The sequence below is a fragment of the Cyanistes caeruleus genome, chromosome 37 (assembly GCF_971803275.1).
Source record: "Cyanistes caeruleus chromosome 37, bCyaCae1.hap1.1, whole genome shotgun sequence".
Classification (NCBI taxonomy): Eukaryota; Metazoa; Chordata; class Aves; order Passeriformes; family Paridae; genus Cyanistes; species Cyanistes caeruleus.
In genome coordinates this window covers 412,074-429,533 of record NC_141738.1, presented here as the reverse complement: position 1 = coordinate 429,533, position 17,460 = coordinate 412,074, and the positions used below count along the sequence as shown (strand labels likewise).

The window sequence follows — 17,460 nt, the reverse complement described above, 5'->3', positions numbered from 1 at the left end:
CACCAGTGACCGCTGACCAGTGACACCAGTGACCGCTGACCAGTGACACCAGTGACCGGCTCCGGACACTGACCAGGGACACCAGTGACCGCTGACCAGTGACACCAGGGACACCAGTGACCGGCTCCGGACACTGACCAGGGACACCAGTGACCGCTGACCAGTGACACCAGTGACACCAGTGACCACTGACCAGTGACACCAGTGACACCAGTGACACCAGTGACACCAGTGACCAGCTCCGGACACTGACCAGGGACACCAGTGACCGCTGACCAGTGACACCAGTGACACCAGTGACCACTGACCAGTGACACCAGTGACACCAGTGACACCAGTGACACCAGTGACCGGCTCCGGACACTGACCAGGGACACCAGTGACCGCTGACCAGTGACACCAGTGACCAGCTCCGGACACTGACCAGGGACACCAGTGACACCAGTGACACCAGTGACCACTGACCAGTGACACCAGTGACACCAGTGACCGGCTCCAGACACTGACCAGGGACACCAGTGACACCAGTGACCAGTGACACCAGTGACACCAGTGACCAGTGACCGGCTCCGGACACCAGTGACACCAGTGACCAGTGACACCAGTGACCGGCTCCGGACACTGACCAGGGACACCAGGGACACCAGTGACCAGTGACACCAGTGACCAGCTCCGGACACTGACCGGTGACACCAGTGACACCAGTGACACCAGTGACCAGTGACCAGTGACCAGTGACTGGTAGCATCCCAGCCAGACAGCGCTGACCAGTGACATCCTGGATGGACACCAGTGACCAGTGACAGCAGCAAGCAGTGCTCCCAGTGCCATGAGTGACCAGTGACCACCAGTGACCATCAGTGACCACCGGAGACCACCAGTGCTACCAGTGACCATCAGTGACCACCAGTGACCATCAGTGACCATCAGTGCCACCAGTGACCACCAGAGACCATCAGTGAGCACCAGTGACCAGCACTCCGTGTGACATCAGTGACCAGTACCACCAACACCAGTGACCATCAGTGACCATCAGTGACCAACACCAGTGCTCCCAGTGACCAGTGCCACCAGTGCCACCAGTGCCACCAGTGCCCACCAGTGCCCATCAGTGACCACCAGTGACCATCAGTGACCATCAGTGACCATCAGTGACCATCAGTGCCACCAGTGACCACCAGTGACCATCAGTGACCATCAGTGACCACCAGTGACCACCAGTGACCATCAGTGACCATCAGTGACCACCAGTGACCACTGGTGACCATCAGTGACCATCAGTGACCACCGGAGACCACCAGTGCCATCAGTGACCATCAGTGACCATCAGTGACCAGTGACCATCAGTGACCAGTGACCACCACCACCAGCATTCCCAGTGCTGCCAGTGACCACCAGTGACCATCAGTGATCACCAGTGACCAGTGACCAACACTTCCAGTGACCAGTGACCACCAGTGACCACCAGTGACCATCAGTGACCATCAGTGACCACCAGTGACCACCAGTGACCATCAGTGACCATCAGTGACCACCAGTGATCACCAGTGACCAGTGACCAACACTTCCAGTGACCAGAGACCACCAGCACTCCCAGTGCCACCAGTGACCACCAGTGACCACCAGTGACCACCAGTGACCATCAGTGACCAGTGGCCAATGACCAGTGACCAGTGACCACCACCACCAGCACTCCCAGTGCCACCAGTGACCACCAGTGACCATCAGTGCCGCCAGTGACCACCAGTGACCATCAGTGACCACCAGTGACCATCAGTGACCATCAGTGACCAGTGACCATCCGTGACCAGTGACCACCACCACCAGCACTCCCAGTGCCACCAGTGACCACCTGTGACCAGTGACCACCAGTGCCCACCAGTGCCCACCAGTGCCCAGTGTCCCCAGTGTCCCCAGTGTCCCCAGTGTCCCCAGTGCCGGATGGCGCCGGGCGGGTGGCGCTGGGGCCCGCTGGCCGCGGTGGCCGCGGTGGCCCTGGGGGTGACGGGCTGGGGGCTGCTGGTGGCCGCGGTGGCCGCGGGGGTGTGGGGGATGGGCGGGGGCCAGAGCAGCGCGGTCACCGCTGTCATTGTCACCCGCGGGCTCTGGAGCGACTGCGCCACCGACGCCAGCGGGGTCATGTCCTGCGTGCCACTGGTGTCACTGGTCACCCTGCCCGGTACTGGGGACACTGGGGGGACACTGGGGGGGTTGGGGACAGTGGGGACATTGGGGACATTGGGAGGGTTGGGGACATTGGGGACATTGGGGACATTGGGAGGGTTGGGGACAGTGGGGACATTGGGGACATTGGGGACATTGGGGGACATTGGGGACATGGGGACAGGGGGGACATGTCCTGTGTGCCACTGGTGTCACTGGTCACCCTGCCCGGTACTGGGGGGGTTGGGGACATTGGGGACATGGCGGTGACACGGGGGGTGGGGACACCCTGGGGACATCAGGGTGACCTTGGGGTGACCTTGGGGGACACTTTGGGGAGACTTTGGGGACACTGGGGACATTGGGGGGACATTGGGGGGGGTTTGGGGACATTGGGGACATTGGGGGGGTTTGGGGACATTGGGGACATTGGGGACATTGGGGGGGTTTGGGGACATTGGGGACATTGGGGACAGTGGGGGGGTTGGAGACGTTGTGGGGGTTGGGGACATTGGGGACATCAGGGAGGGGACAGGAGGGGACAATGGGACAGAGCCGGGGGGGGACAGGAAGAGCCAGGGGGACATTGGGGACATCGGGGAGGGGACAGGGATGGGGACAGGAAGGGACACGGGGATGGGGGAGGGGGGACGGGGCGGACGGGGGGGACACGAGGGGGACACGGGGGGGACATCAGGGGGGGACATTGGGGGGACCTTGGGGTGACCTTGGGGACATTGGGGACATGGGGGGTGACACAGGGGTGGGGACATTTTGGGGACATTTTGGGGACATCGGGGTGACCCTGGGGTGACCTTGGGGTGACCTTGGGGATGACACTGGGGTGGGGGTGACACCAGGGGACACTTTGGGGACACTTTGGGGACATCAAGGTGACCTTGGGGTGACCTTGGCGGTCACTTTGGGGACATCAGGGACATGGGGGGTGACACCGGGGTGGGGACACTTTGGGGACACTTTGGGGACACTTTGGGGACATGGGGGTGACACCAGGGGGGTGACACTGGGGGGACACTTTGGGGACACTTTGGGGACATGGGGGGTGACACCGGGGGGGTGACATTTGGGGACACCGGGGTGACCTTGGGGTGACCTTGGGGGCGGCTCGGTGACACCAGGAGACACTTTGGGGACACTCTGGGGACACTTTGGGGACATCAGGGGGTGCCAGGGGGGATTTCGGGGACCCTGGGGAGGGTCGGGGATTTTGGGGGGGATTTGGGGGGGATTTGGGGGGGATTTGGGGGGGATTTTAGGTTTTTTGGGGTATTTTGGGGTATTTTGGGGTATTTTGGGGTATTTTGGGGTATTTTGGGGTATTTTGGGGTATTTTGGGGTGGTTTGGGGTATTTGGGGTATTTTGGGGTGGTTTCGGGCTGTTCTGGGGTTGTTTTTGGGGTGTTTTGGGGGTATTTGGGGACTGTTTTGGGTGGTTTCAGGCTGGTTTGGGGCTGTTTTGGGGCTGTTTTGGGGCTGTTTTGGGCTGTTTTGGGGCTGTTTCGGGCTGTTTTCAGGTTGTTTTGGGGTTGTTTTGGGGCTGTTTTGGGGTTGTTTTGGGGCTGTTTTTGGGCTGTTTTGGGGCTGTTTTGGGGCTGTTATTTGGGGCATTTGGGGGTTATTTTTGGGCTGTTTTTGGGGTATTTTTGGGCTGTTTGGGGCTGTTTTGGGGCTGTTTTGGGGCTGTTTTGGGTTGTTTGGGGCTGTTTTGGGGTTGTTTTGGGGCTGTTTTGGGGCTGTTTTGGGGTTGTTTTGGGGCTGTTTTGGGGCTGTTTTGGGCTGTTTTGGGGCTGTTTTGGGCTGTTTTGGGGCTGTTTTGGGCTGTTTTGGGGTTGTTTTGGGGCTGTTTTGGGGTTGTTTTGGGGCTGTTTTGGGGCTGTTTTCAGGCTGTTTTGGGGCTGTTTTGGGGCTGTTTTTGGGCTGGTTTCAGGTTGTTTTCCGGCTGTTTTGGGCTGTTTTGGGGCTGTTTTTGGGCTGTTTTCAGGCTGTTTTCGGGCTGTTTTGGGGCTGTTTTTGGGCTGTTTTCAGGTTGTTTTCGGGCTGTTTTCAGGCTGTTTTCAGGCTGTTTTCAGGCTGTTTTCGGGCTGTTTTCAGGCTGTTTTCAGGCTGTTTTCAGGCTGTTTTCGGGCTGTTTTCAGGCTGTTTTCAGGCTGTTTTGGGGCTGTTTTGGGGCTGTTTTTGGGCTGTTTTTGGGCTGTTTTCAGGCTGTTTTGGGGCTGTTTTCAGGTTGTTTTCGGGCTGTTTTCAGGCTGTTTTCGGGCTGTTTTCAGGCTGTTTTCAGGCTGTTTTCGGGCTGTCTCGGGGCTGTTTTTGGGCTGTTTTGGGGCTGTTTTCGGGCTGTTTTCGGGCTGTCTCAGGGCTGTTTTCAGGCTGTTTTCGGGCTGTTTTCGGGCTGTTTTCAGGCTGTTTTCAGGCTGTTTTGGGGCTGTTTTCAGGCTGTTTTCGGGCTGTCTCAGGGCTGTTTTCAGGCTGTTTTCGGGCTGTTTTCAGGCTGTTTTGGGGCTGTTTTCAGGCTGTTATGGGGTTGTTTTGGGGCTGTTTTCAGGCTGTTTCGGGCTGTTTTCGGGCTGTCTCGGGGCTGTTCCCATCTCCATCTCTCCCCACAGGGTACCTGCAGGGCAGCCGCGCTCTGGCCGTGCTGGGGGCGGCCCTGGGGGCGCTGGGGGTGACCCTGGGGGGCTGCGCCGGACCCCGGAGGGGACCCCGGGCCGCGGGGGGGGCGCTGCTGCTGCTGGCAGGTGGGGGAGGGGCAGCGGGGGGGGAGGGGAGGGGGATTTGGGGAGGGGGAGGGGCGGGGAGGGGGATCTGGAGTCGATTTGGGGCTGATTTGGGGGTGATTTGGCCAATTTGGGTTTAATTTGGCCATTTTGGGTTAATTTTGGCCAGTTTGGGGTTGTTTTGGGTTAATTTTTGTCAATTTGAGTTGATTTTTGCTGCTTTGGGGCTGATTTTGGTGGATTTGGGGGATGATTTGGGGTTAATTTTTGCCAGTTTGGGTTCAATTTGGCAAATGTGGGTTTGATTTGGGCTGATTTGGGGCTGATTTTGGTCGATTTTGGGTTATTTTTGACTGATTTTGGCCGGTTTGGGGCTAATTTTGGCCAATTCGAGTTAATTTTGGGCGTTTTGGGGTTAATTTTGGCCGGGTTTGGCCGAATTTGGCTGATTTGGGGCTGACTTTTGCAGATTTTGGCCAATTTGGGGTTAATTCTGGTGAATTTTGGCTGATTTTTTTCTGATTTTGGGCTGATTTTGGTGAATTTTGGCTGATTTTGGCAATTTTTGGATTAATTTTGGCCATTTTTTCCCATTTTAGGTTAATTTTGTTCAATTTTGTGACGATTTTTGCCAATCTTAGGCTGATTTTGGTGAATTTTGGCTGATTTTGGCCATTTTGGGGTGAATTTTGGCCGATTTCAGGTTGATTCCGGTTAATTTTGGCCAATTTTTTTCCAATTTTGGGTGAATTTTGGTCACTTTTGTGCCAATTTTTGCCGATTTTGGGCTGATTTTGGCTGATTTTGGGTTAATTTTGGGTTGATTTTGGTTAATCTTGGCTGATTTTGACCGTTTTTGGGTTAATTTTGGTCAATTTTGGCCGATTTTGTGCCGATTTTTGCCGATTTTTGGCCGATTTTGGCCGATTTTGGCCGATTTTTGCCGATTTTGGCCGATTTTTGGCCGATTTTGGCCGATTTTGAGCGATTTTGGCTGATTTCGGGGGTCCCCGCAGGCCTGGCCGCCGTGGGCGCCGCGCTCTGGTTCGGGGTCGGCTCCTCCCAGGAATTCTTCGACCCCAACACCTTGGGGGTCAGGTGGGGGAGGGGCACCCCCGGGGGGTCTGGGGGGGCTCTGAGGGGTTTGGGGGGGGCTGGGGTGGATTTTGAGGGGATTTTGGGGGTTCCAAGGGGGTTTCGGGGGGTTCTGGGGGGGATTTTGGGGTCTTGGGGAGGTCCCGGGGGGTTTTGGGGGGAATCTGAAGGAATGGGGAGGGGCTGGGGTGGATTTTGGGGATCCCGGGGGAGTTTTGGGGGGTCCTGGGGGGATCTGAGGGGATTGGGGGGGGCTGGGGTGGATTTGGGGAGGATTTGGGGGGTTCCAGGGGGGTTTTGGGAGGTTCTGGGGGGGGATTTTGGGGTCTTGGGGGGGGTCTCGGTGGGGTTTTGGGGGGAATCTGAGGGGATTGGGGGGGCTGGGGTGGATTTTGAGGGGATTTTGGGGTTCCAGGAGGGTCTGGGGTGGCTTTTGGAGAGATTTGGGGGTCCCGGGGGAGTTTTGGGGAGATTTTGGGGGGGGATTTTGGGGTCCTCGGGGGGTTTTGGGGGGATCTGAAAGGATTGGGGGGGCTGGGGTGGATTTTGGGGGAATTTTGGGGTCCCGGGGGATTTTTGGGGGGTCCTGGGAGGGATCTGAGTGGAATGGGGGGGGCTGGAGGGGATTTGGGGAGGATTTTGGGGTCCCGGGGGGGGGTCTGGGATGGATTTTGGGGTCCCGGGGGGGGGTCTGGGATGGATTTTGGGGGTATTTTGGGGGTTCCAAGGGATCTGGGGGGGATTTGGGGGGTCCCGGGGGAGTTTTGGGGGGTCCTGGGGGAGATCTGAAAGGATGGGGGGGTTGGGGGGAATTTTGGGGGTCCCGGAAGAGTTTTGGGGGGGATCTGAGGGGATTGGGTGGGGCTGGGGGGGATTTTTGAGGGGATTTTGGGGTCCCGGGGGAGTTTTGGGGGTCCTGGGGGGATCTGGGGGGTTTGGGGGGGATTTTGGGGGGATTTTGAGGGTTCCGGGGGGGTCTGGGGTGGATTTTGGGGCTCCCGGGGGGGTTTTTTTTGGGGTGACGCCCCCTCCCCTCCCCCCAGGTTCGAGCCGGGCCCGGCGGTGATGCAGGCGGGTGGGGGAGGGGCGCTGCAGGCGGTGGGGGGAGGGGCGCTGCTCTGGATGGCGCGAGCCGGGTGAGAACCGCGCCCCTCCCCCACCCCCCAGACCCCGACCCCTCCTCAGACCCCTCCCCACAAAGCCCCTCCCCCTCCTCAAGCCCCTCCCCCACCCTGGGAATCCTTAAAGCCCCTCCCCCACCTTGGGACCCCTCCCCCAAAGCTCCTCCCCCTCCTCAAGCCCCTCCCCCACCCTGGGATCCCTTAAAGCCCCTCCCCCTCCTCAAGCCCCTCCCCCAAAGCCCCTCCCTCCTAGGCCCCACCCCTCTTAAGCCCCTCCCCCATTCTGAGACTCCTCGCAAGCCCCTCCCCCACCCTTGGGACTCCTCCAAAGCCCCTCCCCCTCCTCAGCCCCTCCCCCCAAAACCCCTCCCCTCCTCAAGCCCCTCCCCCACCCTGCGACCCCTCCCCCAAATCCCCTCCCCCTCCTCAACCCCCCCAAAGCCCCTCCCCCCTCCCCTCCCCCTCCCCCTCCCCCCCTCGGGACCCTTCCTCTCCGCCCCTCCCCCTCTCCCGGGTCCGGGGTGGGGGCGGGGCTCTCGGCCGCCCCTCCCCCACCCCTGACCCCGCCCCTCCCCCCTCCCCCAGCCCCGCCCGGCCCCGCGCGGCCGCCGCCCCTCCCCCCCCGCTGGGGGAGAAATACGGGCGGAACGAGTACGTGTGAGCCGGAACCGGAACCGAACCGGAACCGGAACCGGAACCGGGACCGAACCGGGACCGACCCCAACCGGGACCGGGACCGGAACCGGAACCGACCCCGAACGGAACCGGAATCGGGACCGGGACCGACCCCAACCGGAACCGGAACGGAACCGGAACCGGGACCGACCCCAACCGGAACCGGAACGGAACCGGGACCGACCCCAACCGGGACCGGGACCGACCCCAACCGGAACCGGAACCGGGACCGACCCCAACCGGAACCGGAACCGGGACCGACCCCAACCGGAACCGGGACCGGGACCGGGACCGACCCCAACCGGAACCGGAACCGGGACCGAACCGGAACCGGAACCGGGACCGACCCGAACCGGAACCGGGACCGACCCGAACCGGAACCGGAACCGGGACCGACCCCAACCGGAACCGGGACCGGGACCGGGACCGAACCGGAACCGGAACCGGAACCGGAACCGGAACCGGGACCGGAACCGGGACCGACCCCAACCGGAACCGGGACCGAACCGGAACCGGGACCGGAACCGGGACCGACCCCAACCGGAACCGGGACCGGGACCGACCGGAACCGGGACCGGGACCGACCCGGAACGGACCCGGAACCGACCCGGAATGTCCCTGAAAATGTCCCTGAAATGTCCCGGAAATATCCCGGAAATGTCCCCAAGTTATCCCAAAATTATTCCCAAAATAACCCCGAATTGTCCCCAAAATGTCCCCAAAATGTCCCCAAAAATGTCCCCGAAATGTCCCAAATTTATCCCTGAATTATCCCCAAAATGTCCCCAAAATGACCCCGAAATGTCCCCAAAATAGTCCCAAAACAGCCCCAAAATATCCTTAAAATGTCCCCAAATTATCCCCAAAACAGCCCCAAATTATTCCAAAATAAACCCCGAATTGTCCCCGAAACAGCCCCGAATTATCCCCGAATTGTCCCCAAAATGTCCTTAAAATGTCCCCAAATTGTCCCCAAAATGTCCCCAAAAGCAGCCCCAGAATGTCCCTGAAATAACTCCAAAATATCCTGAAATTATTCCCAAATTATCCCCGAATTGTCCCCGAAATGTCCCCAAATTATCCCAAAATTATTCCCAAAATGTCCCCGAAATGTCCCTGAAATGTCCCCAAATTATCACCAAAATGTTCCCAAATTATCCCTGAAATGTCCCCAAATAATCCCAAAATTATCCCAAAATTATTCCCAAAATGTCCCTGAAATGTCCCTGAAATGTCCCAAAAATGTCCCCAAATTATCCCAAAATTATTCCCAAAATATCCCCAAAATCAGCCCCAAAATGTCCCTGAAATAGCCCCAAAATATCTCAAAATTGTTCCAAAAAAAATCCCAAAATGTCCCCGAAATGTCCCCAAAATGTCCCCGAATTGTTCCCAAAATTAACCCAAAATTATCCCAACATTATTCCTAAAATATCCCAAATTTATCCCAAATTTATCCCAAATTTATCCCCAAAAATTGCCCCAAATTTATCCCAAAAATCCCCCAAATTTATCTCAAAATTATCCCAAAATTATCCCAAAATTATCCCAAAAAATCCCCTAAAATATTCCAAAAATATCCCAAATTTATCCCAAATTAGTCCCAAAATTATCCCAAAATATCCCCTAAAATATCTCAAAAATTATCCCAAATTTTCCCAAAATTATCCCAAATTTATCCCAAAAATCCCCCAAATTTTCCCAAAATTATCCCAAATTTATCCCAAAAATCCCCCAAATTTATCCCAAAATTATCCCAAATTTATGCCAAAAATCCCCCAAATTTATCCCAAAAATCCCCCAAATTTATCCCAAAAATCCCCCAAACTTATCCCAAAATTATCCCAAATTTATCCCAAAATTATCCTCAAAATCCCCCAAATTATCCCAAAATATCCCTAAAATATCCCAAAATTGTCCCAAAAATCCCCTAAATTTTCCCAAATTTTCCCCAAATTTTCCTCAAATTTTCCCCAAATTTTCCTCAAATTTTCCTCAAATTTTCCCAAAATTTTTCCCAAATTTTCCCAAATTTTTCCCAAATTTTTCCCAAATTTTCCCAAATTTTTCCCAAATTTTCCCAAATTTTTCCCAAATTTTCCCCAAATTTTCCCCAATTTTTCCGATTTTTTCCCAATTTTTTCCGGATTTCCAAATTTCCCCTCCCCCCCCCCGGGGGCTCCTCCCAGTAAAGACCAATAAAAACCAGTAACCTCCAGTTTGTGCTCCCAGTGCTCCCAGTGCTCCCAGTGCTCCCAGTGCTCCCAGTTTGGGGCTCCCAGTGCTCCCAGTGCTCCCAGTGCTCCCAGTTTGGGCTCCCAGTGCTCCCAGTTTGGGGCTCCCAGTGCTCCCAGTTTGGGCTCCCAGTGCTCCCAGTGCTCCCAGTTTGGGGCTCCCAGTGCTCCCAGTTTGGGCTCCCAGTGCTCCCAGTTTGGGGCTCCCAGTGCTCCCAGTTTGGGGCTCCCAGTGCTCCCAGTTTGTGCTCCCAGTGCTCCCAGTTTGGGGCTCCCAGTGCTCCCAGTGCTCCCAGTTTGGGGCTCCCAGTGCTCCCAGTGCTCCCAGTGCTCCCAGTTTGGGGCTCCCAGTGCTCCCAGTGCTCCCAGTGCTCCCAGTTTGGGCTCCCAGTGCTCCCAGTGCTCCCAGTTTGGGCTCCCAGTGCTCCCAGTTTGGGGCTCCCAGTGCTCCCAGTTTGGGGCTCCCAGTGCTCCCAGTGCTCCCAGTTTGGGGCTCCCAGTGCTCCCAGTTTGGGGCTCCCAGTGCTCCCAGTTTGGGCTCCCAGTGCTCCCAGTTTGGGCTCCCAGTGCTCCCAGTTTGGGGCTCCCAGTGCTCCCAGTGCTCCCAGTGCTCCCAGTTTGGGGCTCCCAGTGCTCCCAGTTTGGGCTCCCAGTGCTCCCAGTTTGGGGCTCCCAGTGCTCCCAGTTTGGGGCTCCCAGTGCTCCCAGTTTGGGCTCCCAGTGCTCCCAGTGCTCCCAGTTTGGGGCTCCCAGTGCTCCCAGTGCTCCCAGTGCTCCCAGTTTGGGGCTCCCAGTGCTCCCAGTGCTCCCAGTGCTCCCAGTTTGGGGCTCCCAGTGCTCCCAGTTTGGGCTCCCAGTGCTCCCAGTTTGGGGCTCCCAGTGCTCCCAGTTTGGGGCTCCCAGTGCTCCCAGTGCTCCCAGTTTGGGGCTCCCAGTGCTCCCAGTTTGGGCTCCCAGTGCTCCCAGTTTGGGGCTCCCAGTGCTCCCAGTGCTCCCAGTGCTCCCAGTTTGGGGCTCCCAGTGCTCCCAGTGCTCCCAGTTGGGGCTCCCAGTGCTCCCAGTTTGGGCTCCCAGTGCTCCCAGTGCTCCCAGTGCTCCCAGTTTGGGGCTCCCAGTACTCCCAGTTTGGGCTCCCAGTGCTCCCAGTTTGGGCTCCCAGTGCTCCCAGTGCTCCCAGTGCTCCCAGTTTGGGGCTCCCAGTGCTCCCAGTTTGGGGCTCCCAGTACTCCCAGTTTGGGCTCCCAGTGCTCCCAGTGCTCCCAGTTTGGGGCTCCCAGTGCTCCCAGTTTGGGCTCCCAGTGCTCCCACTTTGGGGCTCCCAGTGCTCCCAGTTTGGGCTCCCAGTGCTCCCAGTGCTCCCAGTGCTCCCAGTTTGGGGCTCCCAGTGCTCCCAGTTTGGGCTCCCAGTGCTCCCAGTTTGGGGCTCCCAGTGCTCCCAGTTCCCCCCCAGTTTCCCCGTGGGTTTGTGGGGGGGTCTCTATAGGGGATTCGGGGGTTTCTATAGGGTCAGGGGATTTCTATAGGGTCAGGGGGTCCCCCTATGTGGAGGGGGTCCCTATAGGGGATGGGGGGTCCCTATAGGGGATGGGGGGGGTCCCTATAGGGGATGGGGGGGTCTCTATAGGGGATAGGGGGGTCTCTATAGGGGATAGGGGGGGTCTCTATAGGGGACGGGGGGTTCCTATGGGGTGGAGCCTCTATGGGGTCGGTGGGGGGGTCCTTGGAAGGGCTGGGGGTGTCCCGATAAGGGCTGGGGACCCTTTGGTGTCCAGGGCTGGACATTTCCCCCCCCCGGGATCGGGGTCACCTCCCCTGGGACCCCCCCGGGATCGGGGTCACCTCCCCTGGGACCCCCCCGGGATCGGGGTCACCTCCCCTGGGCCCCCCCCAGGATCGGGGTCACCTCCCCTGGGCCCCCCCCAGGATCGGGGTCACCTCCCCTGGGCCCCCCCCAGGATCGGGGTCACCTCCCCCGGGCCCCCCGGCTCGAACCCCCCCCGGGATCGGGGTCACCTCCCCCGGGATCGGGGTCACCTCCCCTGGGACCCCCCAGGATCGGGGTCACCTCCCCTGGGACCCCCCCGGGATCGGGGTCACCTCCCCTGGGCCCCCCCAGGATCGGGGTCACCTCCCCTGGGATCGGGGTCACCCCCCGGCCCCCCGGGATCGGGGTCACCTCCCCTGGGACCCCCCCGGGATCGGGGTCACCTCCCCTGGGACCCCCCAGGATCGGGGTCACCTCCCCCAGGATCGGGGTCACCTCCCCCGGGACCCCCCAGGATCGGGGTCACCTCCCGGCCCCCCCAGGATCGGGGTCACCTCCCCTGGGACCCCCCCGGGATCGGGGTCACCTCCCCCGGGATCGGGGTCACCTCCCCTGTCCCCCCCCCCAGGATCGGGGTCACCTCCCCCGGGACCCCCGACTCGAACCCCCCCAGGATCGGGGTCACCTCCCCCGGGCCCCCCCAGGATCGGGGTCACCCCCCGGCCCCTCCGGGATCGGGGTCACCTCCCCCAGGATCGGGGTCACCTCCCCCGGGCCCCCCGGCTCGAACCCCCCCGGGGATCGGGGTCACCTCCCCCGGGACCCCCCCGGGATCGGGGTCACCCCCTGGCCCCCCCAGGATCGGGGTCACCTCCCCTGCCCCCCCAGGATCGGGGTCACCTCCCCTGCCCCCCCAGGATCGGGGTCACCTCCCCTGCCCCCCCAGGATCGGGGTCACCCCCCGGCCCCCCCAGGATCGGGGTCACCCCCCGGCCCCCCCAGGATCGGGGTCACCCCCCGGCCCCCCAGCACCTCAGAATTGTTTCTCCCTTTTTCTTCTCCACAAACCAGGCTTACACAATGCACACATACACATATAAACAATTAATTTATATTCATTTTCTCCTCCTTTCCTATTAAAATTAATTCCTTGGCTGAATTTTTTGCTTCGTCTCCTTTCACGGAGTATTTTTGGTTTTTTTTAACCCCCTCCCCTCTCTTTTCCATTTCCTCTGGCTCAGGGGTCCAAAGGAACCCAAGGAAAGCTCTGAATCCTCACCGATTTATGTTTGCATCCTGTTTGTGTTCCTTATCTCTTATAAGATATATAAGGATATATCCTTATCCTGCAGCCTTGGTTCTCTTCCTGCTCTTTTGGGAGCAGCTTCACAAGGGTTTTGTGGCCCCGAATCAATTTCAGAAATGATTCCTAATTTTGGGATTTCTCTGTTTCAGGACAGGGAAATCCCTCGGGAGCCGCGTGCCAGCGCAGCCCTGCTGGGACACAGCCCCGGGGAGAGAAGGGTTAAATCCTCCAGGTGACCGCTCGGGAAAATCCAACACAAACAGTCGAGTCCGGAGCCTGGAGGGTTTCCCACCTGTGCCACAAGAGGTGCCTTCCGCGTGGTCAGTGTCCCGTGAGGAGGGAACATCTCCTGGAAATGTCACAGACTGTCGGTGGAGAATGGAGGCAGCGGCAGCTCCCGGGAGCCCTGCCAGGGACTGTCACTGACCATGGGGGTCACCCTGGCAGCCCCCAGGAGCCCTGCCAGGGACTGTCACTGACCATGGGGGTCACCCTGGCAGCCCCCAGGAGCCCTGCCAGGGACTGTCACTGACCATGGGGGTCACCCTGGCAGGGCCCCCAGGAGCCCTGCCAGGGACTGTCACTGACCATGGGGGTCACCCTGGCAGCCCCCAGGAGCCCTGCCAGGGACTGTCACTGACCATGGGGGTCACCCTGGCAGCCCCCAGGAGCCCTGCCAGGGACTGTCACTGACCATGGGGGTCACCCTGGCAGCCCCCAGGAGCCCTGCCAGGGACTGTCACTGACCATGGGGGTCACCCTGGCAGGGCCCCTGAGCCGTGCCAGGGACTGTCACTGGCCATGGGGGTCACCCTGGCAGGGCCCCTGAGCCGTGCCAGGGACTGTCACTGACCATGGGGGTCACCCTGGCAGGGCCCCTGAGCCCTGCCAGGGACTGTCACTGACCATGGGGGTCACCCTTGCAGAGCTCCCAGGAGCCCTGCCAGGGACTGTCACTGGCCATGGGGGTCACCCTGGCAGCCCCCAGGAGCCCTGCCAGGGACTGTCACTGACCATGGGGGTCACCCTGGCAGCCCCCAGGAGCCCTGCCAGGGACTGTCACTGGCCATGGGGGTCACCCTGGCAGCCCCCAGGAGCCCTGCCAGGGACTGTCACTGACCATGGGGGTCACCCTGGCAGGGCCCCTGAGCCGTGCCAGGGACTGTCACTGACCATGGGGGTCACCCTGGCAGGGCCCTTGAGCCGGCCCTGGAGCCTCGGCGGGGAAGGTGAGCCCCGCTCGGGGACAGCGCTGGGACAAGGGCAGGACAGGGCCATCCCTGGGGGCTGCAGTGGGAGCTGTGTGCCAGTGCCAGCCCAGCCTGGAGCCACAGCCCTGCTGCCACAGAGCCCCTGGCAGCTCATGGCTGCCTTTGTGGTGTTTTTTTCTCAGTGCTTCCTTTTTCTTTTTAACTTAGGTTTTTCAGGCTTCCCTGAAACTTCTAAAAATGATCATTACCCAATATGGACCAAAACACAAACTAGGAAAGCTAGAAACTTCTCACTGGGTGGAAAAAACCCTGCCACATTTGCTCTCTAGAACAGGAGACTCTTCATCCCGTCTTCGTCTTCTGGCTTCAACCTTCATCCAGGTGGGTGTTTCCCTTCAAATTTGGGAGCTCATAGGTGAGAAACACCTGATCAGAGTGGACTGTGAGACCAGGCTCGGCCGCTGGGAAATGTTACAGCTTATCACAGAATCTTATCACAACTTATCACACAACAGGTGGGGTTGGAAGGTCCCTGTGCATCATCCAGTCCAAGCCCCTGCCAAATCAGGGTCACCCGGAGCAGTCTGGGGGTACCTGCTGCCGCTGCAGGTGTGACTCTCGTGTTCTCTGCTTCAAGTCACCTACAGAGATGAGAAAACTCTGAATTTGCGGGGAGCTCTGAATCAGCGGATTGGGCTGATCCAGCAGGACACGCTGGCCCCGGCTGGGACGCTGGGGCCGGCCAGGGGATCTTCCCCTGGCAACCTGCAGCAGTTTGGGGCTGCAGGGCCGGCAATGGGCCGGAGCTGGGTTAGCCCAGCGCTGCCCCAAGGCCAGCCCTGGTGTCCCAGGGGCAGCGCTGCCCAGGGCTGCCCGGTGCCTGCAGAGACTGGAGAGCCCAGGCACGCAGCTGTTGCCATGGGCCAGCCCTGCTGCCCTCCCAGCTGCCCGTTTGCCCCGGTGCCGGGCTCCTGGTGCCCCAGGCAGAGGGCTCAGGGCATTGCCCGCTCAGCCGAGGGGCTGCAGTGGGAACGGGGCCGCTTCTGCTCGGACCCAGCAGCTTCGGGCTCCGGGGCTGAGCTCTGGGGTGTCCCCCGGGGAAAGCTGGGGCAGGGCAGGGGCAGCGGGAGATGGGGCAGCTTGGAGGATGGATTGTGCTGCACTGGGGGGTGTCCCCACAGGCTCCCCAGCTGCCTTTGGCTCCCTGCCTGCCCCCCTTGGCAGCCGCGGGGGCCTGGGCCCTTGCAGGGGCAGCTGCCCCGTGCAGGGAGCCGCAGGGATGCGGGGAGGGGGGCTGGATCCGTGCCGCAGCTGGGATGGACTCTGTGCCAGGCCTGGGCTTGTGGCCAGGGCTGGGGGCTGTGCCAAGCCGGCCTTTGGCCTGGGGGCTCTTGGCGAGGGCGCAGGGAGGAGTCCCGGCAGGATAAAGGTGCTCCTCACCTGGGGCAGCCTCAGCCAGCGCTCCCCACTCACTGGCACAGGAGGAAGAGGAAGATGAAGGTGGCTGTGCTCGCCGTGGCCCTGCTCTTCTCCATCCTGCTGTGCCCCCCGGCTGAGGCTGGCACTCGATGCTCCCTGGATCTCAGACGGGGCTGGATGTGCCACCACGACTTCGGCTCCGGGGGAGGATTCCCTCCTCCAGGTGAGCGGGAGATCCCCGGGGCTGCATCCCCTGGGATTTCCCACCTTGGACTGGGGACAGCCGCGGGCTGGGGGCTCCGGGGACCCCCTCAGGTCCCGTCCTGACCTTGCCCCCCTTCCCCAGGCCACCACGGGCTCAGACACAGGGGGCCGTTCCATCACCGTGGTAAGTTCTGGAGCCGCGGGGGGCCGGGGGAACTGGGAACCAGTTTGTCCTCTCTGTCCCTTACTGGGTTTGGGACAGCCCGGTGACGCGTCCCCGTCTCTGCAGGGGGAAGCCACAGCTCAGAGGAGCGAGGTGAGTCCCGGCAGCTCTGGGAGCAGATCCCAGTAAATCCCAGTAAATCCCAGTAAATCTCAGTAAATCCCAGTAAATCCCAGTAAATCTCAGTAAATCCCAGTAAATCCCAGTAAATCCCAGTAAATCCCAGTAAATCCCAGTAAATCCCAGTAAATCTCAGTAAATCCCAGTAAATCTCAGTAAATCTCAGTAAATCCCAGTAAATCCCAGTAAATCCCAATAAATCCCAGTAAATCCCAGTAAATCTCAGTAAATCCCAGTAAATCCCAGTAAATCCCAGTAAATCCCAGTAAATCCCAGTAAATCCCAGTAAATCTCAGTAAATCCCAGTAAATCCCAGTAAATCTCAGTAAATCCCAGTAAATCCCAGTAAATCCCAGTAAATCTCAGTAAATCCCAGTAATTTCCAGTAAATCCCAGTAAATCTCAGTAAATCCCAGTAAATCTCAGTAAATCCCAGTAAATCCCAGTAAATCCCAGTAAATCCCAGTAAATCCCAGTAAATCTCAGTAAATCCCAGTAAATCCCAGTAAATCCCAGTAAATCTCAGTAAATCCCAGTAAATCTCAGTAAATCTCAGTAAATCCCAGTAAATCTCAGTAAATCCCAGTAAATCTCAGTAAATCTCAGTAAATCCCAGTAAATCCCAGTAAATCCCAGTAAATCCCAGTAAATCTCAGTAAATCCCAGTAAATCCCAGTAAATCTCAGTAAATCCCAGTAAATCTCAGTAAATCTCAGTAAATCTCAGTAAATCCCAGTAAATCCCAGTAAATCCCAGTAAATCCCAGTAAATCTCAGTAAATCTCAGTAAATCTCAGTAAATCCCAGTAAATCCCAGTAAATCCCAGTAAATCTCAGTAAATCCCAGTAAATCCCAGTAAATCTCAGTAAATCCCAGTAAATCCCAGTAAATCCCAGTAAATCTCAGTAAATCCCAGTAAATCTCAGTAAATCTCAGTAAATCCCAGTAAATCCCAGTAAATCCCAGTAAATCCCAGTAAATCCCAGTGCTCCCCAGTGCTTCCCAGAGTCCCCCTCACTGGATTCCCACCCATCCCAGTGCATCCCAGTGCACCCCGGTAAATCCCAGTGCACCCCAGCTGTTCCCAGAGAGGGGCCCCACTGTATTCCCAGTTATCCCAGTAACCCCCCAGTGCCTCATTCCCAGTCCATTTCCTGCCCTCTCTCCCCCCCTTTCCCAGTGCCCACGT

At 58.8% G+C, this 17,460-nt stretch overlaps 1 protein-coding gene across 1 annotated transcript; it reads left to right on the top strand.

Annotated features, from left to right (window-relative positions):
• The first annotated feature begins 4,034 nt into the window (after nucleotides 1-4,034).
• On the top strand, nucleotides 4,035-10,007 carry LOC147647463 (uncharacterized). The gene is made up of 4 exons (XM_086871878.1): nucleotides 4,035-4,919; nucleotides 5,915-5,996; nucleotides 7,037-7,129; nucleotides 7,700-10,007. The coding sequence occupies exons 1-4, from the start codon at nucleotides 4,700-4,702 to the stop codon at nucleotides 7,773-7,775; spliced, it is 471 nt and encodes a 156-aa protein (XP_086728004.1). The 5' UTR covers nucleotides 4,035-4,699; the 3' UTR covers nucleotides 7,776-10,007.
• The last annotated feature ends 7,453 nt before the right edge of the window (nucleotides 10,008-17,460 follow it).